The 27,689-nt window shown below is 41.0% G+C and overlaps 1 protein-coding gene across 3 annotated transcripts in view; it reads left to right on the top strand.

The window, feature by feature from the left end:
* The window catches only part of jakmip3 (Janus kinase and microtubule interacting protein 3), a 240,099-nt gene that overhangs the window by 81,616 nt on the left and 130,794 nt on the right, over positions 1-27,689 (top strand). The window contains exons 3-5 of one of the 3 annotated variants that reach the window (XM_055646660.1): positions 14,780-15,007; positions 17,749-17,862; positions 27,396-27,542. In XM_055646660.1, coding sequence (XP_055502635.1) covers positions 14,780-15,007; positions 17,749-17,862; positions 27,396-27,542 — 489 coding nt within the window. Of the gene's footprint in view, positions 1-14,779; positions 15,008-17,742; positions 17,863-27,395; positions 27,543-27,689 lie in introns of all 3 variants that reach the window. The other 2 variants (XM_055646661.1, XM_055646662.1) reach the window with 2 other exon arrangements.

Here is a 27,689-nt window from a genome sequence, read left to right as displayed (position 1 = left end):
CAGAGATACGATCCGGAAATTAATCGCCGCAGGCAACGTAAGAGATAGAGAATAAGTTTCCCCCGCCCACCCTCCATATAAAACAAACCAGAGACCATTAACACAAACTTTCAAACACACTAAAAATAACAAAAAAAAAGGACAGACAGACTATAGGCAATGCTGTCATCGAAGGGCCACCCGGTGGAAACTAGATCAGGTATCTATATTACTAAAAGTCTGATCTTGACCGCTTTTGGCTCGCTGTGCTGTGATTTCCGAGAGAACGCCGCCACCTACGGCCGTCATTTTTGGCCACCTCGCTCAGAGCCCCCCTCCGGCTTCCGGGACTGGAGGTTTTTCCCATCGATGAAAAATCAGAGATTAATGTTTTTTTTTAATTTGCCATTCTCTCTGTTGCCCCTCTCTGTTGAAAATGAAAATATGGTTGGTTTGAAGTAAAAAGGCACTACTGCAAATGGTCGTGTGGGTGCTTTGGCTTGAAGTTAAAAGGCACTACTGCAAATGGTGGTTTGGGTGCTTTGGGTTGAAGTAAAAAGGCACTACTGCAAATGGTGGTTTGGGTGCTTTGGGTTGAAGTAAAAAGGCACTACTGCAAATGGTGGTTTGCGTGCTTTAAAAGGCACTACTGCAAATGGTGGTGGTTTGGGTGCTTTGGGTTGAAGTTAAAAGACACTACTGCAAATGGTGGTTTGGGTGCTTTGGCTTGAAGTAAAAAGGCACTACTGCAAATGGTGATTTTGGTGCTTTGGATTGAAGTTAAAATGCACTACTGCAAATGTTGGTTTGGGGGCTTTGGGTTGAAGTTAAAAGGCACTACTGCAAATGGTGGTTTGGGTGCTTTGGGTAACTTCCTGTTTGCACTGTATATTGATTTTTGATAAAACGCTACCACTTATGGCTGTGATTTTTGGCCATCTTACTCAGTCCCCCTCCGCTCAGCAGGTGCAGAGGATTCTACCCATCAATGAAAAATAAAAGTGTTATTAGTGTTTAAAAAATGTTGAGAATCTCTCTCCTGTCAATCACGCCATGAAGGCCACACCTTTTCAGGTGGGAGGGGGAGGGGTTATAAAACCCGGAAGTGTGGGTGTGGCTCAGTCTCTGCATGATGGGGGAGAGAGAGGTCACAACTCTGTTTGAGCTGTGAATCAACTGAACACACTGAATGTCTACTGAACAGTGAGTTTGGTGTTTTTGCGTGGTTTTATGGTGGTTTCACCCTGCTTGAAATGTTATGAAAATGCATTTGAATGTGGTGGCCTTGCACCCTGCATGAAATGGTATGAAATTGCATTTGAATGTGGTGGCGTTGCACCCTGCATGAAATGGTATGAAGCTGCATTTGAATTTGGTGGCCTTGCACCCTGCTTGAAATGGTATGAAACTGCACTTGAATTTGGTGGCCTTGCACCCTGCTAGAAGTGGTTGGAAACTGCACTTGAATTTGGTGGCCTTTCACCCTGCTTGAAGTGGTAGGAAACTGCACTTAAATTTGGTGGCCTTGCACCCTGCTTGAAATGGTATGAAACTGCAATTGAATTTGGTGGCCTTGCACCCTGCTGAAAGTGGTATGAAACTGCACTTGAATTTGGTGGCCTTGGATCCAGCTTGAAGTGGTATGAAACTGCACTTGAATTTAGTGGCCTTGCACCCTGCTTGAAGTGGTATGAAACCGCACTTGAATTCGGTGGCCTTGCACCCTGCTTGAAGTGGTTGGAAACTGCACTTGAATGTGGTGGTCTTGTATCCTGCTTGAAATGGTAGGAAAATGGATTTGAATTTGGTGTCCTTGCACCCTGCTTGAAATAGAATTTCAAGGAATAGCCATGAGTCAACTGCCAGCCCACCAGCCGTGAGTGAGCTGCCAGCACGTCAGGCTTGAGGGACTGAGCTGCCACCCCAAAAACCCAAACCAGCGCTCCTAAAAGCCCGCCAACTGGCCACCAATATTGGAATTGGTGGAGAGGTGGAATATTGCGTCGGGGGACCAGCCCTCCCTTTGTGAACATGAGACCCAATGAGTCCCACTTTGTCTAGTACCATATAAAAATACAATCAAGTTAAACTCAAATACAATAGATAAAGCAGAGAGGAAGATACAGAGTGCAGAGTATAGTTCTCAGCATTGTAACACAGCAGTTCCATATAGAAAGTACAATGTCCACAATGGGGTCGAGGTGAATCAGACAGTACCCTGTCTAATGAAAGGTCCATTCAGATAGCAGGGTGGTGCGTGCTTTCCAACTGCTGTATCTTCTGCCTGACAGGAGCAGGGAGAAGGGGGAATGGCTGAAGTGGGACAAGTCTCTGATTATATAATAAAAGGAACTACAGATGCTGGTTTATACTAGATAGACACATAATGCTAGAGTAACTTAGTGGATTAGGCAGCATATCTGAAGAAAATGGATGTGATTGAATTGGAAGCATCCACTATCCCTTTTCTCCAGAGATGCTGTCTGACCCGCACAGTTACACTAGCATTTTGTGTCTGTCTTCTATCTCTTTGATTGTGTTGGCTATGTTTCAGAGGTAGCGTGAATGGCAGATGGAGTCAATGGCAGGAAGTCTCTTCTGTATGATCTCAGTTTAGCAATTGGCATTTATACATTGTACATGACGAAGTAAGGAAATACCAGCATTTTTTTTGACATTTTTTTCCTTAATCATAGAATGTGAGTTATATTTTAAAATGTTCAAATATTAATATATATTGAAATATAATGAGATTTCCTTTACTTTAATTCAGCAAAATTAATAAGAATGAACAATGTTCATATTCCTTACACTATTTCAATGGCATTGGTTCACATCTATCTTTTTTTAATTTACCAAATTGATAGTGTTAACTTTTCATACGGCAAAAATCAAGTAATTACTAAAATAACCTAACATGTATTTAACATAAATGTAAACATTTCAAAATCGGCTCAACCCCAATCAGTAAATATAATTAGAAATTGTTAAAAAAAAAATTAAAAACTATTAATTCATCCAAAAAGAGTAGAATTCAAAGTAAATCCTTAAAAATTGAATACCTGTGAGGTGATGAATTTTGGTGGTGAAAATGGTGAGGAGAAATAAAAACTAAATTACAGAATTTTAAAGGGGGTTTTTGACCATTTTGGTAAAACAATGTAACAAAGTTACACTAATGGGTTTAAGAAGGAACTGCAGATGCTGGAAAATCGAAGGTACACAAAAAAGCTGGAGAAACTCAGCGGGTGCAGCAGGAAATAGGCAACGTTTCGTGCCGAAACCCTTCTTCAGACTGATCGAGGGTGGGGGGGGAGGTGGGGACAAGAAAGGAAAAAGGAGGAGGAGCCCGAAGGCTGGGGGATGGAAGGAGACAGCAGGGGGACTGAGGAAAGGGAGGAGATAGCAAGGACTAACAAAATTGGGAGAATTCAATGTTCATGCCCCCAGGATGCAGACTCCAATCCAGCGGCGGCCAGAAAGATGCTACGACTCTTTGGGCGACTGAAGAGACTACTCATGACCATACAGGCGATACCCTGGAGACATGTCGCGGGATGAAGCCTGTATGATCATGAGTAGTTGCCCAAAGAGTCGTACCTTGTTCTGGTCGCCGCTGGATTTACAACATATTGAAAATTTTCAGCAACCTGTAACGACCTATGACAGGTGCCAGCAGCCACCGAAAATGTTGCATAAGTGGGACAGGCTCATAAACCTTTAGAAATCTTGACATGCACTCAGCTGCAGCATTGTGTCCAGTGCTGGGCATTGAACCGTGAGAATATCCTGGTTTGGTGAGATTAAGAAATAAATATATTGGAATTAACCATAGGATACATTTTATTTAGTAATGCAGGGTAATTGGAGAATATGGACATTTATTTAGGAAACATGATTGAGGGAAATTTAATAATGAAGAATTTATTCGGGTAAATAAAGAGAAACTATTTCCATGAACAGATAATTAGGCAATCAGAGGATATCGATTTAAGTAAAGTCGAATTTACTTCAGATTATGATTTTTAGTATAAACCAGCATCCGCAGGAGAGAACCTCATGTTTCCCGGGTGCAGCTTCCAACCTAACGGTATGAATTTTGATTTATCTGGCTTCAAGTAACCATTGCATCCTCTCTCTCCCCCCATCCCTCCCCTGTCCTAGTCACCGTACTAGTTTCACTGTCATCCTGTTGGGTTTCACTGTTTGTATCACTCATTATCACCTTCCCCGTATCCAACAATGGACCATTGTGAGCTCCACCTTGCCTTGATCATCGTTGCTGGTTTTGATTTGTTCTTTTGCAGAAATTTCATTCATTTGTTCTATGTACCTTTCCATATCTCTAGTTCTCCTCTCCCATGACTCTCAGTCTGAAGACATGTCACCTATTCCTTTTCTCCAGAGATTTCTGACTGACCCGGTGAGTTACTCCAGCTTTTTGTGTCTATCTTGTGCAGGAATCAGCATCCCCTTCTAAAACTAGATTGGTAGGCACTCCAATTTGAAGAAGTAGAATCAAGGAATTGCAGATGCCGGATTACCAAAAAAGGATACACAGTGCTGGAGTAACTCAGTGTGTCAGGCAGTAACTCTGGAGAACATGGATAGGTGACGTTTCAGTTTGGGACCTTCATCAGCAAATTGAGCTTATTCTCCAATTACAATACAGTTTGGGATGGAAGAAAGACTGACATGCACATAGACAAGTAGGACCAGCTTCTAGATGAGGTAGAGTAAGACAGAGAGGAATGCTCGCAGAAGGAGGCCATATGCACCAGGGCCATCAGGGAGTAGAATGGCTAATAACATGTGAGATGCCCCCTAATGGAGCCACAACTGCAGCTCATGGTTGTCAAGATGTATGTGATTATGAACTCATTTTGCAGCTGGCTTCTTCCAAGCTGGAGATATTTGCAAAATTTCAGTTGTATAAGTCACCTATGTTCTCTATTCAATTATAGCAGCCAAAATGGTATTGTTCTTGCCAAGAACTGCAGACTACACTATGTTACACAATGCCATTTATTGCAGTCATACTATTCTGCAGAAGTGAATGCTATCTCTGCCCATTACTGTAACTGAAAGGATTACCACTCCTTCCATGTCCAAATGGAGTACAATTATAGACATTAAATTCTGAAGATCAATGCCTGGTCCTTGCAGCAGTCTTAATGTCTTTGTTCTGGTAAACCGAAACAGCATTTCAAAGGGTGGCTATTGGATGATATATGCTATTCAATTTTCCTACACTTGTGTGCAGTGTGCATGGACAGAGAGCAATGCCGCCACACAAGGTGGAATAAAACAAGCCATCAACAAATTAAAATGACTCTTCATTGCCTGAAATAAAATGGAAACATTCAGCGGGTTGACGGGCATCTGTGGAAAGAGAAACCTGTAATTTTTCTAAGACTTTTACCAGACTGTGAGAAAACACAAGTAAATTACAGTTGCAGAGAAGGTGAGGGAGGGACAGATTGAACAAAATGGAATATCTTTGATAGGGTGAAACCAAATTAGTAAATGCTTCAGTTAGAGGCAGATTATGCTTCTTTTTCTGTGTTGTGTGTCAATAATTGTAAGGGTGTTGGACATGCCAAGTTATACTAGAAGGTATAATTTTGGCTGCTATAATGAATAGAGAACATTGGTGACATACAACCAACATTTTGTAAATATCTCCAGTTTGGAAGAAGCCAGCTGCAAAATGAGTTCATAATCACATACATCTTGACAACCATGGGCTGCAGTTGTGGCTCCATTAGGTGGCATCTTACATGTTATTAGCCATTCTACTCCCTGATGGCTCTGGTGCATATGGCCTCCTTCTGCAAGCATTCCTCTCTGCCTAATGGGCCTGTCCCACTTTCACAACCTAATTCACGACCTCTGCCGAGTTTGTCCTTAACTCATACTCGCTGCATGGTCGTCACGAGGTCGTAGGTAGGTTGTGATGCTAGTCGTAGGTACTCGTGGCATCAAGTAGGTCGGGGCGTTTTTCTAGCCTGATGAAAAATGTCCATGAGTAAAAAAGGTTGTGAATTAGGTTGTGAAAGTGGGACAGGAATGCCCTTTACTCTACCTCGTCTAGAAGCTGGGGTTTCTGGTAACTCACTCATTCTTTCTACATCTTTTCAGTAGCAATGTTACAAAAGTTTGAGATTTTAAAAATCAAGTCTGCAATTTATCCCGTCAGATAAAGCATAAAAAGAAGTTCAATTTGACACCTAATTCACTTTCATATCTTCAGTATTAAAAAAGATACAGCCATTTTCATACTCGGAAATGAGCATCTTGTTCCCTATTGCTTTTCCATTGACTTAACACAAAAGCTGTGATCAAGACCAATAAAAAGCCCATAACTTTATTAAAAATTAAGAGAACTGAAAGAAATGTTCAGTTATTATAGATTGAAGCATTCTGAAGCAAATATTAAACAATCTTACTTGGATGACCCGAAATTAAAGCATATAATTAGTTAGTTATCCAATTGTAGCTAATTCCAAAATTCAATTACTAGATCTAAACATCTGTCCATTTCTTAAGGAGAGATTAACATTTTTAAATAGCCTACGTGTCCAAAGAACATTCACACAAGAATTCGCAATAAAACATGATTTTTAAATCTCATTGATATTAATTTATAGGCCAAATGGAAGGGATTTAGTGTTTTAATTGCAGTAAATGAATGGTCATTTAAATCAGCTTGCGAGTGGGTTTTTCTGGAACGCGATGGTTTGGAACATTGCCATTGCGGTGGATTTTGAAGCCCATGTCGGCATGAATGATACTGCGGGTTTGAATGGGCCCCCAAGGTAGCTACTCGCAACATAAAATTTTGTATAAAGGGATGTTAGGAAGCACTTTTTAATGTAAAAATAAACAACCTACCTTGCCGTGTCCCCTACATAAGATCCGTCCCGTTGTCGGCGTTCGCTGCTTTAGAGGATAATTTTTAATCTACTATAACAATTAAATAACCCAATTTAGTTTTAAAATAGCTGCAGCGAACGAAAGTCGCAGCGATTTTTCATCAGCAACTAAGCAGGCTGAACAACATCGATTTCAATAGCCTAGAGAAAATCGCATTTTAAACCCGCCCCCCTCTCAAAGGCGCCAAAGTCGCGCACACGGGCAGCGACAGAACTGCAGCGCCGCTGAAGGTAAGTTTTGCAACATACCTAGATATTCTGCCAGGGTACTGACAGATGTAAACTGAATAGGAAAGACCTATCATGATAGACGTGCGTATTTTTTTTGCGGGCAATAGGATTGTAGAATTTACAGGAAAGAAAGTGGTATTGGTTTATTATCGTCACTTGCACCAGGATTTCGCAAAAAACCTTGCATGCTATCCAGTCAAATTATACGCTACATGAATATAATAAAGTCATGCACAAGAACAACGGGTTGTGCAAAGAGAACAAATACCAGCAGAAAAATGGCAGAATATAGTGCTATAACTACCTCTTTACAGACTGTACAGATGGATGTTGTAACACCAAATGCTGCACTGTGGAATGTTTCTCTTTGCGCTACGTGTTGTACTTGTGTGTAGTCCCAATCTCCCTATTTGCCTTTACAGACTGGAAAGAGGTAATTTGGGAGACTGGGACTACACTTATCTTATAGTTGGACCATTCAGTGGATTGGTAACAGCAGGGTAAAAGCTGTTACTGAATCTGGTGGTACATGCTTTAAAACGTTTGTATCTTCTGCCTGATGGGAGAGGGGAGAAGAGGGAAGAAGAGGGAAGGCCAGTTTGTGTGTTGGAATGGGCTACATTCACAAGATGTGGGTGTGTGAATTCTTGACAATAGCTTCAATGTAGTCGGTCATGGACAAAGTGTTGGTGATATTTACGTGTCGGAATCCAAAACTCTAGATAATCTCCACTTCAGCGCCATTGAAGCTGATTGGGGTGTGTTTACCACCTCATTTCCTGAAGTTAATAACTAGCTCCTTCATCTTGATATTGAGGGAGAGGTTGTTGCCTTCGCATCATGTTACGAAGCTCTCTGTCTCCTTCCTGTACACCATCTTGTCACTATTCGAATTCCGGACCACTACAGCGATGTCATTATAAACTTGTAAATGGAGATAGAGCACACTTTGGTCGCACAGTCATGAGTGTGTAGAGAGTATAGTAAGGGGTTGAGACGTCATCCTTGCAGTGTAGCAATGCTGAGAATTATCATGGAGGATGTTTACTCACCTAGCCTTACTGATTGTGGACAATGGGTCATGAAGGAGAGGATCTTGCTTACTTATTGCACCCACATCCGGGAGTAACAATGTGGTGCAAAAGCTGAAGTCAGGAAGAAGTCTGACAGCATCTCTGGAGAAAAGGACCAAGTCGTACCCACCCAAGTCATACTAGCTCCAGAGTCGTCTTGTTGATACTCATTGTCTGTAACTCGTTTTCACCCAGCCCACAGCTAACAATGGCCTGTTTCCTTTATCATCGTTACATTTTTGCATATCTTTCATTCATTTGTTCTACATCTATATCACCTTCTATATCTCTCGTTTTCCTTTCCTCTGACTCTCAGTCTGAAGAAGGGTCTCGACCCGAACGTCACCTATTCCTTTTCTCCATAGATGCTGTCTGAACCGTTGAGTAACTCCAGCTTTTTGTGTCTCTCTTCAGTTTCAAACAGTATCTGCGATCCATTCCTATACAAAGGTCTTTCAAAACGTTCCACACAATTCCCTAGAGACCTTTGTAGCTTGAAACTACTCTGGAAACCATTAAGCACTTGGATAATCATGACACCAGAGAGAAGTGTCCTGCTAATAACTAAACCAGTAAATAGTTGATGATCCCAATAAAAAGAACCAATCCTTCCTGCTCCTTAATGTACATTCAACTATGCATGTTTAAGAAAGAGCATTAGATAGAGCATGGAGAGTTTCTCAAGTGCTAATCGATGCTGAATGTATCTAATCTGTACCATCATTGTGATTATTGACTGACATATTAACACCCTCATCAATATGCCTTAGGTGCGATTAATGCTTAAATGTACACTATCTCTATTTGGGAGGGACAAGAGGACTCAGACTATTTAAATAAATTGTGCAATTGACCGTAAGGAAGGACATTCTTGCTATTGAGGGAGTGCAGCGGAGGTTCACCAGGTTAATTCCCAGGATGGCGGGCCTGACCTATGATGAAAGAATGGACCGACTGGGCTTATATTCACTGGAATTTATAAGGATGACAGGGTATGTTATAGAATAAAATTATTAAGGGATTGGACAGGCTAGATGCAGGAAAAATGTTCCTGATGTTGGGGGAGTCCAGAACCAGGGGTTATCGTTTATGAATAAGGGGTAGGCCATTTTGGACTGAGATGAGGAAAATCATTTTCACCCAGAGAGTTGTGAATCTGTGGAATTCTCTGCCACAGAAGGCAGTGGAGGCCAATTCACAGGATGTATTCAAGAGAGAGTTGGATACAGATCTTAGGGATAACGGAATCAAGGGATATGGGGAGAAAGCAGGAACGGGGTACTGATTCTTGATGATCCACCATGATCATATTGAATAGTGGTTCAAAGGGCCGATTGGCCTATTCCTGCACCTATTTTCTATGTTTCTACAATTTCATGCAAAAGTTAAGTTGGCATATGAAGACAATTCCACTATTAAGTGATCCTATGTGCAATTGCTGAAGAAATATAGCTTTTGATTTGATTTTGATTTGCTATAATTTCTCACAAGCAGAAAAATGTAGTTACAATGTAGGTAAGTACATATTGCATTTTGTTTTGACTTCACATTTCACAGTAAAAACTCTGAGATTGTGAACTCATTAAATTGGTAGACATTGCAGGATAATAAAAATAACACGTTCCTGCAGATATAAATTTATTATTACTTTGATGTGAAGGAATTGTTTGCCCAATAAATAAATTAAATTGTCCTATTTGCTTTTTAGTTCATCCTTTACCCAATGCCAGGAGGAAGATGTAGATTAATAGAAACATAGAAATTAGGTGCAGGAGTAGGCCATTCGGCCCTTCAAGCCTGCACAGTCATTCAATATGATGATGGTTGATCATCCAACTCAGTATCCTGTGCCTGCCTTCTCTCCATACCCCCTGATCCCTTTAGCCACAAGGGCCACATTCAACTCCCTCTTAAATATAACCAATGAACTGGCCTCAACTACCTTCTGTGGCAGAGAATTCCAGAGATTCACCACTCTCTGTGTGAAAAATGTTTTTCTCATCTCGGTCCTAAAAAATGTCCCCCTTATCCTTAAACTGTGACCCCTTGTTCTGGACTTCCCCAACATCGGGAACAATCTTCCTGATTTGATTAGTAATCCTCACATTCAGCAGGAGACGGAGGGTGGGTTAGAATCATAGTCAGGACCTGATATAATAGGGTGTGTAGAAATGATTGAGGTATTAAACACATGTTTTGCAGATATGTTTACAGTCGAGGACATAAAAACCCATGTCAGAATGAATGGGTCTACTGGAGATGTGGAACTTCAAGTATTGCGTACAGTTTTGGTCTCCTAATCTGAGGAAAGACATTCTTGCTATAGAGGGAGTACAGAGAAGGTTCACCAGACTGATTCCTGGGATGGCAGGACTTTCATATGAAGAAAGACTGGATAGACTCGGCTTGTACACGCTAGAATTTAGAAGATTGAGGGGGGATCTTATAGAAACTTACAAAATTCTTAAGAGTTTGGACAGGCTAGATGCAGGAAGATTATTCCCGATGTTGGGGAAGTCCAGAACAAGGGGTTACAGTTTAAGGATAAGAGGGAAGTCTTTTAGGACCGAGATGAGAAAATCATTTTTTACACCGAGAGTGGTGAATCTGTGGAATTCTCTGCCACAGAAGGTAGTTGAGGCCAGTTCATTGGCTATATTTAAGAGGGAGTTAGATGTGGCCCTTGTGGCTAAAGGGAGAAGGCAGGTATGGGATGCTGAGTTGGATGATCAGCCATGATCATATTGAATGGCAGTGCAGGCTTGAAGGGCCGAATGGCCAACTCCTGCACCTATTTTCTATGTTTCTATGTTTCTATTAATCTTGGGAAGGAAAGTATACTGGACAAAATAATGAAGCCTAAAGTGGATGAATCTCTTGGATATAAAAGGCCACATTCTAGTTTCTCTGTCTGCAGAGGGATGAAAGTAGGATGTATCATAATCACTGGGATGGATCAATGTATCGGTGGAGGGTGATTTCAGAAAAAAAAGTGCTCATTAACGAGTTGTCAAATTGATACCGGTGGAATGTCACAAAATCAATGCTAGGGCTTCTGCCATTGACATTTTTTCAATGTCAGATTATGGGATGGAGAGCAATGTATCCCAGTTTGCTGATGAAGAAAAAATTAGATGGAGACAGTTAATTATGGGTAAAAAGATCACAAAGGATATTCGGACAAGAAGGTCAAAAGTTGATAGTTATTTCTTTTGATAAACATGTAAGAAATTGTTTATGCAATGACAAGAACCTGAACCTGAATGACAAGGGTGTCAGGGGTTACGGGGAGAAGGCAGGAGAATGGGGTTAGGAAGGAGAGATAGATCAGCCTTGATTGAATGGCGTATAGACTTGATGGGCCGAGAGGCCTAATTCTGCTCCTATCACATGATGCAATGATAACCTAGTATGTGTTGGGGTGTGCAGCCACTTTGTACTTTTGGTTCATGAACTGCAGAAAACAATCATGGTTGAGTTAGAAAGGCAAATACTGTGTCTCCTGTTACCACAAGTGTGTTCAAAATCGAGATAGGGAAGTTTGGCTACCACTGGGACATTGTCAACTGGAACATTGGTCTGCAGCTGAAGATTGTTTTTTTTGCCTTGGAGGCAACATAACCTAAGTGAATTAAATTGATTCCTGAGATGAGGCTCGGGTCCTATGAGGAGAAGTTCAATGCAATTGACAACAAATCTCCTTTCATGCTGTCCCTTGGTAATAATTTGCTTGGTTTTGAAATTTTTTCAATGGGTCTACGCTGACAGGCGAAACAAAGAACTGCAAAGGCTGGTTAATACACAAAAGGACAAAAAGTGCTGGAGTGACTCAGCTGGTCAGGCAGCATCTCTGGAGAACATGGATTCGGCTCAAAGGGCCGAATGGCCTACTCCTGCACCTATTTTGTATGTTTTCTATGTTTCTATAAGTGGTGTTTCGGGTCGAGATCCTTCTTCAGACTGACCCTCCTTCAGTCTGAAGATGGGTCTTGACCCAAACACCACCTATCCATGTTCTTCAGTGTTAACACTTTATGTCCTATGCTGATTGAAGTTCAGTGGAATGAGATGTGACATCGTTTTAATGTACCATTTCTGAGAAGATTTGATGGGTAAATGATAATAGTATATCCAATGAAGAACCTCTGATGAGTAACCAAGTCTACTATGTCCTGGGTGAGAGAGGTATAAGATATGGGGTTCCCTATATAATATTGAGATTAAGTAGATGATATATCTTCTGAAATATTTCCCCCAAAAGGCTGTTGTTAGACAAATGTTGAGTATACTGAAGGCAAAGATACATTAAAGATAGACACAAAAAGCTGGAGTAACTCAGCGTGTCAGGCAGCATCTCCGGAGAAATGGAACAGGTGACGTTTCAGGTCGAGACCCTTCTTCAGACTTATTATTGGAGATAACATTATTGGACAATATCGGACAATAACCTATTGGACACAAATTAAATGGAATGTGATTAAGCAGTAAAGACAGTCAGGGGTCGGTTCTGATTGAATTGAATGGCATAACATGATTTAGGGGGTATATAGCCTAGCTCTGTTTCAATTTCTTATGTCTTTGAACGTAGCCATTGCATTGGCAATATCATGCCGCAATCTGTATGCATGATAAAGAAACTGTAAGCTTGAATGTGGTACATTCTAGGTGTAAATAGCTGCAAAAGGAAAATGTGACATAACTCAATTAATCGAGGTATGTACTGATCAATGCACAGTACAGATCAGTCCATTACATTGCCCTGACTCAATGCACAATGCACATTGTCCATTGTATCAGTACATGCATTTTACAAGGTATTAGGACAATGATACAATTTGTAGTTTGAAGTCCCACACCTGTAATTATTGAAACCCCTGTTCAAAAAGGAATAATGTGTTCATCCTGTAAATGGCATGATAATGGCAACACATAATGCATGACATATTCATGTTGGGCTAGTTAGGCATTTGTTAATATCTTCACGTCGACAGTCTACTTTCACCTCATTCTCATCAATGGTCTAACTGTCAACAAGTATGGTTTTTTTTGTGTAATTAAGAGTAAAGCTTTCTTCAGATCAGAGGACAGACGTGTCATTCCGATATTTGAGCCAGTTAGCTCTGGACTACTCCAGCACAGTCCTTATGTTTGATCAACCTGGATTATTAATGAAAGCTTGAGAAGTGATAATAAAGTATCATTAATTCATTTATTCATCCGGAAGTTGGCTTATCTATGGTGCTCGAGGTTCTTCCCACTTGCCTAATGATATATTGAAATTCAATGTCTAAATGATAGAATAGCCCTCGATGAAGAATAGCATCATAGTATTAGCCATAGGGGTGTCTTGACCTGAAAACGTCACCCATGCCTTCTCTCCATATGTGCTGCCTGTCCTGCTGAGTTACTCCATGTTTTTGTGTCTATCTTCACTTTCAACCAGCATCTTCAGTTCCTTCCTACACACTACATAATTTTAGTTTGTTTTTTCTCAATAATATCTCTGGGTGGGCTTGAGAATTAATAAGCTTTGGATCTTTCAATCTTGTTCCGGCTATCTGAATTTACATTAAGAAAGTTATGCCAATGGTGAGAATGTTCTTTCTGTATCAGGAATGCAGGCATTTCTACTTGTAAATATCTATTAGTTGCTTGTTTTGGAGATTGTTAAACACAATGAATGGTGCTACAGTCTGGGAAACACCAATGTGGAATGACTGCTGCCATGTAAATGTATATGACGTGGATGTTTAGATTCATTGATGAAGACAACATTTTGCCAAAACCCTTCACAGAAGAACCTAATTCAAGTAGTTATTGATGAGTGACTCTGATTAATCTGGATGGTGGGGTTCACAGGAGAATCAGATGTTTGTGATTGCTGTCACTGCCAAGCCAAATACTGTCTTAGAAATGAAAATTGTAGTTATTTAATTTTCAAAATAATAGCATCCAGTGAAACACTTTGGTCTAAATTAGTCGAACAAAGAATGCAATTAAATATAAATGTTTCATGAATTGGCCTTTTCTTTAAATGTTGAAAATGAATAAAAGACCTAATACTGATTTGATTGGTTTTGTTATAAATTTAATACAGCTAATTGATAGGCATAATATTTACTCAAATTTAATGGTTAATAGTCACTAGAACTTTGCAAATAACTGAGATATACACTTATGTGCTTTGGTTAGCTATGTACAAAATAGTATGTGATATTAGAGACGAAGTCGTTTAAAAAGTAATTTGTTAATTCGTGGCATTATTATTCTGGAAAAATAAGATCCAAACCTATCATGACTATGAATGTATCAAAATAACCAGTCTAAAAAGAATTGGAAATAGTTAAAATAGCTATAAAAAGTAATCTCTTTACTTTATAAAATGGAATTCCAATAATGAACTCAGAATTTTTTTTTAAATGCACAAAATTGGATCACAGTTCCAGTCAATACCAATCTCTTCTTCTCGCCCTTGAGTTTTAATTTTACAGAATAATTGTCTTGTGGCAATGGATGACCTCAAGTGCATGCATGTGTGATTGTGTTTTGTTCTCATTGTAGATGGATGAGATAAAATTTAAAGACAGAGCAGTCTACATACTGGAAAAAGAGCTGGGGGCTCAGGCTGGGCATGCTCAGAGACTCCAGCTCCAAAAAGAGGCTTTAGATGAACAACTTACCCAGGTCAAAGAGGCTGAAGCATGGGAAAAACGCCATCTGAGTAGCCCGAAAAGGGAGCTTCCTTTCGCAAGTGGTGCAGGAGACGCCTCAGACCATTCAGGAAGCCCTGTAAGCACCTTCACATATGTGGTCTATAAATGCCCGAATCAACAAATTCTGTAACCAAATCTTGATGAGGGACATATTAATACTTTCTGCTTAACTATTAATTCTTATGCAATACTATCACATTTCAAAACTATTCTACTACCTTTGAAATTCTTTACGCCATAGACAACTATTTGTTACTGCTGAAGTAGAATTAATAATAGATTTAAGTTTACGATAATGCTTTTAATTTTTGTTGTTTTTGAGGACATTTGGATTTCAAGATGTAGCAGCTTGTTTGTCTTCTGAACATTTAATAATAGCAATAATTTGAAGTTACCTCTTAAGAAATTTAAAAGCATACATTACTACCTTGCTCCTGCCTACCTTACCAATTCGACCATCGCTGCTGCATATTTTATTAGTTTAATCTGCGTATATTTATATTACTAAAAGTCTGATCTTGACTGCTTTTGGCCCACTGTGCTGCGATTTCCGAGAGAACGCCGCCACCTACGGCCGTCATTTTTGGCCACCTCGCTCAGAGCCCCCCTCCGCCTTCCTGGACCGGAGGATTTTTCCCATCGATGACAAATCAGAGAGATATTTAAAAAAAAATTAAATTCACCATTCTCTCTGCTGCCCCTGCTGGAGGGAGGGGGAGGGACTATAAAACCAGGAAGTGGTGTGCCTCACTCAGTCTCTGCAAGGTGGATGAAGCCAAAGGGTCACGTCTCTCTGTGCTCTGAATAACACTGAACACATGTCTACTCAACTGTGAGTTCCCTTAATGTGGTTTGAAAATGAAAATATGGTTTGTTTGAAGTAAAAAGGCACTGCCTGCAAATGATTGTTTGGGTACTTTGGCGAAGTTAAAAGGCACTACTTACTGCAAATGGTGGCTTGGGTGCTTTGGCTTGCAGTTAAAAGGCACTACTTACTGCAAATGGTGGCTTGAGTGCTTTGGCTTGAAGATAAAAGGCACTACTTACTGCAAATGGTAGCTTTGGTGCTTTGGCTTGAATTTAAAAGGCACGACTTACTGCACATGGCGGCTTGGGTGCACGACTTTGCCACCCTGCATGAAATGGTATGAACTTGAATTTGGTGGACTTGCACCCTGCTTGAAGTGGAATGAAACTGCACTTGAATTTGGCAGCCTTGCATCCTGCTTGAAGTGGTATGAATCTGCACTGAATCTGGTGGCCTTGCACTCTGCTGAAAGTGGTATGAAACTGCACTTGAATTACGTGACCTTGCACTCTGCTTGAAGTGGTAGGAAACTGCACTTGAATTTGGTGGCCTTGCACCCTACTCAAAGTGGTAAGAAACTGCATTTGAATTTGGTGGCCTTGCACCCTGCTTGAAATGGTAGGAAAATGGATTTGAATTTGGTGACCTTGCACCCTGCTTGAAATTGGATTTCAAAGAATAGCCATGTCAACTGCCAGCCCACCAGCCGTGAGTGAGCTGCCAGCAGATCAGGCTTGAGGGACTGAGCTGCCACCCCAAGAACCCATACCAGCACTCCAGAAAGCCCCCCCACTGGCCCCCAATATTGGAATTGGTGGAGAGGTGGAATATTGCGTCGGGGGACCAGCCCTCCCATGTATACATGGGACCCAACGGGTCCCACTTATTCTAGTATATATATATATTTAGAAACCCAGGCACTGTGTGTTGCACACTAAACTTAACACTAATCAGACCCCTTCGAGACCTGGTCTTGATTGAATATCTCCCACTTTCTTCTACATTGAATGAACAAGAGACCATAAGCCTACTAAGCCTACCTGCTATGCTGTAAGGATTCAGTGCTTTATAACATTGTAAGAATAAATGAAAGGCAGTGCTTTCCATCATCCTTTGTTATCCTTATACTTTTTCTGTAATTTGCTATCAATATATATTGCTGCTTAATTAAGGCAAACGCTCATGTCCGTAAACATACTTTAGCTTTCACATTGTTGGCTCTCATCAAGATTTTTTTCTTTCACTGGCTCTTGGTTTTCTTAGCATGTGAGGTGAAAATGTTTCTGACATTCTGGCAGAGACTATGATGCAAAGGGTCTCCTGCACCTGTTTATGGGGAATCACTGCACCTGTTAAATGGGATTCACGGATCATTAGGTTCTCAACCCATCCATGCTCCCAGTATCTATTTTTAATAGCATCTGCAGGGCATAACCAATTGAAGATAATTGGCATCTAATCAGACAGAAAAAAACTCCCCTACTGCTTTCAGTGTAATTCATTCCAACATTTCTTTAAAAGTCCTCATATATAAAGCATTCAAATTCCCTTTCTTTGTATAATCAATTATACCATTTTCTCAGTGCCTGTTGCCTTCAGCTGTGAACTAGCAAGCATGCTGCTCCTTATTGTAACAGCATGATTAGCTTTTTTCTGGAATACAATCTGTAAAGCATTACGTTTTCTATTTCACTGAAATAGGCAATAGTTTGTTGAGGTAGGGAATTGTCTTTGGATTTCATGGTGTATCAATGTCAACTGTTCTTCTTTTGAACTGTACTTTCTTGCCATCCCATTTTATTTTAATTTCCTTCATGTATTTCAGCTGATTTGTTTGGTTGTTCATTTTTGCCACTAGGAAGAGTTAACATATGAATGCCAAAAAACAAATTCTGCCTCTGATCTAATAGTTGTGATGAAATCTTCAGTCTCTTTGCTTATGGTCTGTCAGTCATGTGTGGTTTTGTTGATGTCCAGTTATCTGCAGTTGATCTATGTTTCAGGAACAGCAGTTGGATGAAAAGGATACTCGGCGATTCCAACTCAAAATTGCTGAATTAAGTGCAATCATCAGGAAACTGGAGGATCGGAATGCTCTGCTGTCTGAAGAGCGAAATGAACTTGTAAGTGCTTATGATAAGAATAACCTTCAACTATTGTTCAGATGTTTGCATTTATTACAAACATTATTGATTTGATTCTCCTCCATGATTCTATTGTATATTTGCGAATTATTTATTTCTTATGCTGAACCTCCAGCCGAATAAAATATAACTAGCGTACTAAGTATCAGGCAATCAAGTCTGAAGAAGAGTCCCGACCCAAAACATCACTGTAGTTCAGTGCATGTTCCCTTAACCATAGTGACCTCCCCACTACTAACCACTCCCCATTGTCTCCAGTATAATTGTAGTGTCCCCACCTCTAGCTCGCTCTCTAGCTCCAGTGATGACCACGGACAGCTACAGCTTAGTGTTAAATCTCAGTTAATAAACAGTTACAGTAAAAAGACTTGTGTGTGCAGTAAGTCATTTTACATGGTGTCAGAAGTGGGATGCGTGGGATTCCTTTTCTCCAGGGATGCTGTATGACCCGCTGATTTACTCCTGCTTTTAGTGTCTAACAGGAGCTATGGCAAGTTTAATTTTAAATATAAGATTCCCCATCAACCAAACTAGGATTGTGTTGGAGGGAACTACAGATGCTGGTTTACACCAAAGATAGACACAAAATGCTGGAGTAACTCAGCGGGACAGTCAGCATCTCTGGTGAGAAGGAATGGGTGACGTTTCGAGTCAAGATCCTTTTTCAAACTGAGAGTGAGGGGAGAGGGAGACACAGAGATATGGAAGCATAAAATGTGAAAACGAGACATCAAAGGCGACGAAATTCAAAGAAATGGAGAGTAGATCATTGTTAGTTTGGGGAAGGTGACAACAGGCAAAGAGATAAAACTTCTGACTGGTCGGAAAACTAGGATGGGGGTGGGATGGAGAGAGAGTGAAAGCAAGGATTACTTGAAGCTAGACAAATCAATACACATATTACTGGGTTGTAAGCTGCCCAAGCAAAATATGAGATGCTGAGTAGAGTCCAGGTAGGCGAGGAACCATTTGTTGACGGTTGTTAATACTTTCCCCAGTGATGGTGAGGGAACGTTGATATATTGACAACTCAGCATGGTGTGTGGTTTGGAGGTAACTTCCAATTGGTTGTGTTTCAATGTTGTTGCAGCACTCAACCTTCTCGACAGTGGAGGTCATGGTTTTGGAAGGTGCTGTCTCAGGAGCCACAGTGAATGCTTCTGTGAATCCTGTAGATGGTACAAACTGCTGCTGCTGCGAGTCAGTAGTGGAGTGAGTGAATGGTTGTGGATGTAGTGCGTATCAGGCAAGCTGCTTTGTCCTGTATGGTATCAAGCTTCTTGAAAGTCATTGACACTGTGATCACCCAGGCAAGTGGAGAGTATACCATAAGGTCATAAGGAATTGTAGAATTAGGCCATTCGGCCCATCAAGTCTACTCCGCCATTCAATCATGGCTGACCTATCCCTCCCTCCTAATCCCATTCTCCTATCTTCTCTTTAAGAAGACTACTATTATCCTGATGCAAAAGAACAGCAAGGTACCGTGCCTTAATGGCTACTGTCCAAGAAGTTGGTGCGCATTAACTCCAGCTTTCCGGACAGTTTTGATTCATTACAGCTCGACTACTGTTGTAACAGGTCCAGGACTTATGCCACCTCACTGGCCCTACACATAACTAGAACATCCAAATAAGAAGGACATCTGTGTTAGTCTCCTATTTATTGACTATGACTCTTTCTTCAACACCATGATCCCAAACAAACTCATCTCCAAACTCCTGGATTTAGGAGTTAGCATCTCCTCTGCAACTGGACGTCCTGACCCATAAGACTACAATCAGGACGTTTCGACGTCCTGACCCATTAGACTACAATCAGTGAGAATAGGCCACAAAACATCTTCCGTGATAAATCTTAGCATCAGTGAAACTCCCTATATACTCACTACTGTTCAGCCGAATTCTGCACTAACCACATTTGCAAGTTCACATCATCTTATTGGGCCAGATCAAGAATAAAGACAAGACAGAGTACAGGAAGGAGATAGTGAGCTTATTAACTCAGTGTCAAGAAAACAACCTTTCCCACAATGGCATCAAGATGAAAGAGCTAGTTATTGTTTTCGGGAAATTAGATGGTGTACATGCCCCAGGCAGCATCAATGATGACAAAATGGAGATAGTCAAGAGTTTCCATTTCTGGCAGAAATATCACCAACAATTTGCCCTGGACCAACCGTATTGAAGCTACGGCCAAGAAAGCACCTCTACATCCTCTGAAAACTAAGGAAGTTTGGCATATCCCCAAAAACTCTTACCAACTTCTATACATGCATTGTAGAAATCGGGAAAGCACAAACATTTGCAGTAAGTTGTGAATGTAGCCCAGTCTGTCATACAAATCGGCCTCCACTCATCAACTCCTTCTACACTTCACGCTGCCTTGAGAAAGCACCCAACATAATCAAGGGTATTTGCACCCTGGTCAATTTCTCTCTCCCATCTCCTGTCAGGCAGAAGATATAAAAGCTTGAGAATACACATCAGGATGGTCAAGATCTGTATCGTCCCTGCTTCTATTAGATTACAGAACAGTTCTCTCCATAAACTATAGGTGTAGTTCCGATCTTTCAACCTACCTCATTGTGGCTCTTGCATTTTTCAATCTACACTTTCTCTGTAACTGTAATTTGAGTATAAGAGCAGGGAGGTTCTACTGCAGTTGTACAGGGCCTTGGTGAGACCACACCTGGAGTATTGCGTACAGTTTTGGTCTCCCAATCTGAGGAAAGACATTCTTGCCATAGAGGGAGTACAGAGAAGGTTCACCAGACTGATTCTTGGGATGGCAGAACTTTCATATGAAGAAAGACTGGATAGACTCGGCTTGTACACGCTAGAATTCAGAAGATTGAGGGGGGATCTTATAGAAACTTACAAAATTCTTAGGGGGTTCGACAGGCTAGATGCAGGAAGATTATTCCCGATGTTGGGGAAGTCCAGAACAAGGGGTCACAGTTTAAGGATAAGAGGGAAGTCTTTTAGGACCGAGATGAGAAAATCAATTTTTACACAGAGAGTGGTGAATCTGTGGAATTCTCTGTCACAGAAGGTAGTTGAGGCCAGTTCATTGGCTATATTTAAGAGGGAGTTAGATGTGGCCCTTGTGGCTAAAGGGATCAGGGGTTATGGAGAGAAGGCAGGGATGGGATACTGAGTTGGATGATCAGCCATGATCATATCGAATGGCAGTGCAGGCTCGAAGGGCCGAATGGCCTACTCCTGCACCTATTTTCTATGTTTCTATGTGACACTGTACTCTGCTTTATTCTTGTTTTTATTGCATTGTAAAACTCATTGCTACAGTGTCACTCAAGTGCATGAGGATGCATTCCAGCAGTATTTATGTTCCATTTGAGCCTTCCCATTTTCTTTATTAGCCATCTATGTCAAATTTCCTCATTTGATCACCCCACTATTCCTATGCAGTTCTAACATTAATCCTCTGGCATAAACTACCATTTCATACTACACAAAATAAGCACTCTTCTCTCTGCTTTATCTGAAAGCCAACTTACGTTGCCTCCTCTATCCTATGCATTGCCATTCATCAACCTTTCACATAGAACCTTTGAAAAAACGTTTATAACCCAGACTAAATGGCACGTACTGTCTTATCGTATCACGGAGTCAGAGGTGCATAGTACAGAAACAAGTTGGTGCCGACCTTGTCATCGATCTACACTAATCCCATTTGTCTGTATTGGCTCCCTATCCTTCCATGTCTTGTCTACTATACAAGTACTTTTTTTAATTGCCTTTTATATGTAGTGATTGAATCTTATTCCACCTCCTCCTCTGTCAGATATCAACCATGACCCAGCAAAGATCCCCACGGATCTCTTTTAAAACTCCTTCCTCTCCCTTTAAACTTATGCCTTCTCATTTTTTAATAACCATACACTGATTAATTTAGTTTAGTTTAGAGTTATAGAGTGGAAACAGGCCCTTCGCCCCATAGAGTCCGTGCCGACCAGCAATCCCCGCACACTGGCACAATCCTCCACACTAGGGACAATGACAAAGCCAATTAACCTACAAACATATACATCTTTGGAGTATGGGAGGAAACCAAAGCACCAGGAGAAAACCCATGCGGTCACGGGGAGAACGTACAAACCCCGTACAGCCGTAGTCGGGGTCAAACCCGGGTCTCTGGCGATGTAGGCAGCAACTCACTGTTACACCACCTTCCCACTGACCATCTACTTATAATCATAATTGTACATACCTTTATCAAGCCACCCCTGAGCCTCCTTCATTCCAGGGATACAAGCCTAAACCGTCTCCCCCTTAACCAAAATTCTCCATTCTAAGCATAATTTTGGTAAATCCTTTCTGCACTCACACCATTGCAACCATATCCTACTTATAGTGGCAAACAGAAGTGCATACAGTACTCCAAGTACTGTCTAACCAGTGCTTTGTAACGTTGCAATATAACCTCCCAACTTGTATATTCTGACCTATAAAGGCAAGCATGCCACTTGCCTTCTTCACCACCCTGTCAACTTTCAGGAACTAGGGACTTGAATCCTAAATCCCTTTGTACATTGACTTTTTTCAACGTATATGGTTTACCCTTATTTGACTTTCCAAAATGCATCATCTTGCACTTGTCACTTGCCAATGCTTCTCTCCAAATGATCGCTATCCTACTGCAGCTTCAGAAAAGCTTCCTCATTCTCCACCACACCAGTGATGTTCATGCTATCCAGAAAAGTACTCATCATCCTTCCTACGTTCACATCCAAGTTGTTAATATATCTCACATACAACAAAAATCTTAGGACAAAACCTTGCACGAATGTGCTGGTCATGGTCTTCCAAGACAGTAACTAAGAAGATTGATGTAGGCAGGGCATGGTTTCTGATCTGCAAAGCATCCTTCCACTACTCCCCTCTGCCTGCTATCACTAAGCCAATTTTGGACCCAGTTAGTCAGCTCATCTTGGTTCCCATGTGTCTTAACCTTCCAGACCAGCCTACTATGTGTGACCTCGTCAAATGCCGCATAAACCCATACAGGCAACATCTATTGCCCTGCCTACATCAACCTTCTTAGTTACATCCTCCAAACATAGAAACATAGAAATTAGGTGCAGGAGTAGGCCATTCGGCCCTTCGAGCCTGCACCGCCATTCAATATGATCATGGCTGATCATCCAACTCAGTATCCCGTACCTACCTTCTCTCCATACCCCCTGATCCCCTTAGCCACAAGGGCCACGTCTAACTCCCTCTTAAATATAGCCAATGAACTGGCCTCAACTACCCTCTGTGGCAGAGAGTTCCAGAGATTCACCACTCTCTGTGTGAAAAAAGTTCTTCTCATCTCGGTTTTAAAGGATTTCCCCCTTATCCTTAAGCTGTGACCCTTTGTCCTGGACTTCCCTAACATCGGGAACAATCTTCCTGCATCTAGCCTGTACAACCCCTTAAGAATTTTGTAAGTTTCTATAAGATCCCCTCTCAATCTCCTAAATTCTAGAGAGTATAAACCAAGTCTATCCAGTCTTTCTTCATAAGACAGTCCTGACATCCCAGGAATCAGTCTGGTGAACCGTCTCTCCACTCCCTCTATGGCAATAATGTCCTTCCTCAGATTTGGAGACCAAAACTGTACGCAATACTTCAGGTGTGGTCTCACCAAGACCCTGTACAACTGCAGTAGAACCTCCCTGCTCCTATACTCAAATCCTTTTGCAATGAAAGCTAACATACCATTCGCTTTCTTTACTGCCTGCTGCACCTGCATGCCTACCTTCAATGACTGGTGTACCATGACACCCAGGTCTCGCTGCATCTCCCCCCTTTCCCAATCGGCCACCATTTAGATAATAGTCTGCTTTCCCCGTTTTTTTGCCTCACATTTATCCAAAATTATACTGCATCTGCAAACATTTGCCCACTCACCCAGCCTATCCAAGTCACCTTGCAGTCTCCTAGCATCCTCCTCACAGCTAACACTGCCCCCCAGCTTAGTGTCATCCGCAAACTTGGAGATATTGCCTTCAATTCCCTCATCCAGATCATTAATATATATTGTAAATAGCTGGGGTCCCAGCACTGAGCCTTGCGGTACCCCACTAGTCACTGCCTGCCATTGTGAAAAGGACCCGTTTACTCCTACTCTTTGCTTCCTGTTTGCCAGCCAGTTCTCTATCCACATCCATACTGAACCCCCAATGCCTTGTGCTTTAAGTTTGTATACTAATCTCTTATGTGGGACCTTGTCGAAAGCCTTCTGGAAGTCCAGATACACCACATCCACTGGTTCTCCCCTATCCACGCTACTAGTTACATCCTCGAAAAATTCTATAAGATTCGTCAGACATGAAATCCATGCTGACTTTGTCCAATGATTTCACCACTTTCCAAATGTGCTGCTATCCCATCTTTAATAACTGACTTTAGCAATTTCCCCACTACCGATGTTAGACTAACTGGTCTGTAATTCCCCATTTTCTCTCTCCCCCCCTTCTTAAAAAGTGGGGTTATGTTTGCTACCCATCAATCCTCAGGAACTACTCCAGAATCTAAAGAGTTTTGAAAGATTATTACTAATGCAACCACTATTTCTGGAGCTACTTCCTTAAGTACTCTGGGATGGAGCCTATCTGGCCCTGGGGATTTATCGGCCTTTAATCCATTCAATTTACCCAACACCACTTCCCGGCTAACCTGGATTTCACTCAATTCCTCCAACTCCTTTGACCCGCGGTCCCCTGCTATTTCCGGCAAATTATTTATGTCTTCCTTAGTGAAGACGGAACCAAAGTAGTTATTCAATTGGTCCGCCATATCCTTGTTCCCCATGATCAACTCACCTGTTTCTGACTGCAAGGGACCTACATTTGTTTTAACTAATCTCTTTCTTTTCACATATCTATAAAAACTTTTGCAGTCAGTTTTTATGTTCCCTGCCAGTTTTCTTTCATAATCTATTTTCCCTTTCCTAATTAAGCCCTTTGTCCTCCTCTGCTGGTCTTTGAATTTCTCCCAGTCCTCCGGTATGCTGCTTTTTCTGGCTAATTTGTACGCATCATCCTTCGCTTTGATACTATCCCTGATTTCCCTTGTTATCCATGGATGTACTACCTTCCCTGATTTATTCTTTTGCCAAACTGGTATGAACAATTTTTGTAGTTCATCCATGCAGCCTTTAAATGTCTTCCATTGCATATCCACCGTCAACCCTTTTAGAATTAATTGCCAGTTAATTGCCAGCTACTTCCTTAAGTACTCTGAGATGCAGCCTGGTTTGTCCATTTGTCAAAACTATTGTCTACTACCCCTCTGAACTTTATAACAGCTCAGTGTAGTTAATTCAGTGCAGTTAATTGTTTGTAACAATTTATTGAGAATATGTAACAGCGCATCACAGCTTTTTCACAGACTTCACCACAGCTTCACAGACTTCTGCTAGGATGTGACATAAAACACTTCAGTTGCCAGATGAAAGAGTACATCAGTAAATCCTTGATAGTACTCACAAAGTATACAAAATCTTTATAGCATCTCTGTGAGTTCAGTACAAGGGTTGCAAAGATTGCTTATTTACACCATGCCTTTTCATCCTCTGCCTCAAACACGTCAAAAGAATGTCTACAGAACTGTATCACTTGAGGGTGGAAGATCAGCGCCATGTACTTTGGCAATGATTTTTGATCTGACAGCTGGAACACCTGAAGGGTTTCAAGAAGTTACAGGTGTTCAAACAATGAAGAGCTATGGAATCGAAATAAGTGCTGAGAAAAGTAAAATTCCATTAACCCAGACTTTGGGATCAACACTAAATGTGTCCTCGCCAACATCGTATATAACTGCAACATGACATTTTGTTAAAGTTTGTGCAGCAAAGGAAGCTATAGTGATTTGGACACATACATGGCGGCTAGGAACTCTTGCCACAATCAGGAGTGATGTAAAGGGGAAAGAACTCAGAGTGTCAAGAGATCGAGAGAGTTTATTTGTTTTATCCACCAAAGATGAACTGAAGACAAATCTTTACTTGCTGCAGCACCAACAATATTACAAATACAACAAATGATCAGTTATTCTAAGTAAACTAGACCATGATAGTGCAAAATCCATGGAGCATCCATAAGAGTCCAAGGTCTGCAGTGATTTGGTGGATTGTGGTCAGAGTTGTGCAGGATGGTTCAAGTACCTGATTGAAGTAGGTCTTGGAACTGAAGGAAACGGTTCTGTACTTTCTTCCTGGTGGTAGCAGCAAAAAAGAGAGCATGGCCAGAGAGGTATGGGTTGTTGATGGTATTAGCTGCCTTCTTTCTGTAAATCCCTCCGATGGCCGAGATATCCATACACATGATTAGATAATGTCCACCATTTTCTGCAGCCTTCTTCGGTATTGCGCATCCAAATCTCTGAACCAGGCTGTGATGCAACCAATTGAGACAAAGAACTGTAGATGTAGACACAAAGTGCTGAAATAAATCAACAGGTCAGACAGCAACTCTGGAGAAAAAGGATAGGTGATATTTTGGGTCAGGACCCTTCTTCAGTCTAAAAAAAGGGGGGAGGGGTCAAGCTGGAGGCAACAAAAGACCAGGACAAATCATGGCCAGCAACAAATGATTAAGTTCTAGCAGGAGAATAGATTTAGGAGGGAGAGATAGATCAGCCATGATTGCATGGCAGAGCAGACTTGATTGGCCGAATGGCCTAATTCTGCTCCGATCACTTATGACTTTATGAGCCCTGAGGTGCCTCTGTGCTGATGGACACCAAATGGGGTGTCGGTGCCAAACTGTACTGATTGTGATCTGCCAATTAGGAAGTGGACAATCCAGAATCATAAGGAGGGACGGGATCTGATTCGAGCAGTCAAAGGGAACTTGCAATGTCAAACTGGAGCATATCCTGCAGGATGGATTTATGATCCGAGGTGGGTCTAGATGAGTCAGTAAGAGTGGAAACTTCCAAGGTCTATAAAAAAACATTCCACACAGTGAGAACCTTCACTGTTATGGGACCTTGACTGAGCAAAGTCTAATTCAAATGGTGTTCTGGTGCTGAATTTGGAGCTAACGTTGTATAACAGGCCATTCTACTTATACGTTGGCAAAACATACCCATACTATTATTAAATGCAATGGCAAATTCTGATATATTCCTTCATGTATTTTGAGAGAAAATGTTGAACTCTTCCCAGTATTTTAATATTGCATTGCTACTATAATACTATATGATAGTATATATGAGAATGATACTATAGGTGTTGTAGATAATAATAATCATATTGGATTATAATTTACATTTTAAATAAATTAAGATTTGAATCTGATATAGTGGCTTTGATAACATTTGAAATGGAAATTTTAGATTTAAAATTAAGATTAGTTTCCTAAAGGATTTTATTTGTTTCAGCATCAACCATATCCATCGAATCCATTGTAGACTATCCACTGATGAACCTAAGGTTCTTTAAACTGCAGGTCTAGTGGTGGTCAGGTTAATGTCTCTCAATCCATATTTCCTCTTTAGCTCAAGCGTTTACGTGAGGCAGAAAGTCAGTACAAACCACTCCTGGATAAAAAGAAACGTCTCAGTAGGAAGAACGAAGAAATGAGCCATGCCTTACGACGTATGGAAAATAAGCTCAAATTTCTCACACAAGAAAACATAAGAATGGTAAGCGTTCATTTAAAATTATATTTCTTAATCATATGGACATTAATTTTTCTATAATTTGAAGGAATTATAATACTTAAACTGTTAAATCCAGGATTGTTCAATGCATGGCGACTTCAGGCGTAATTTGTTTTACCAATGTTAGTA

The sequence above is a fragment of the Leucoraja erinacea genome, chromosome 15 (genome assembly GCF_028641065.1).
Source record: "Leucoraja erinacea ecotype New England chromosome 15, Leri_hhj_1, whole genome shotgun sequence".
NCBI lineage: Eukaryota > Metazoa > Chordata > Chondrichthyes > Rajiformes > Rajidae > Leucoraja > Leucoraja erinaceus.
This window is presented reverse-complemented; position numbering and strand designations above follow the sequence as displayed.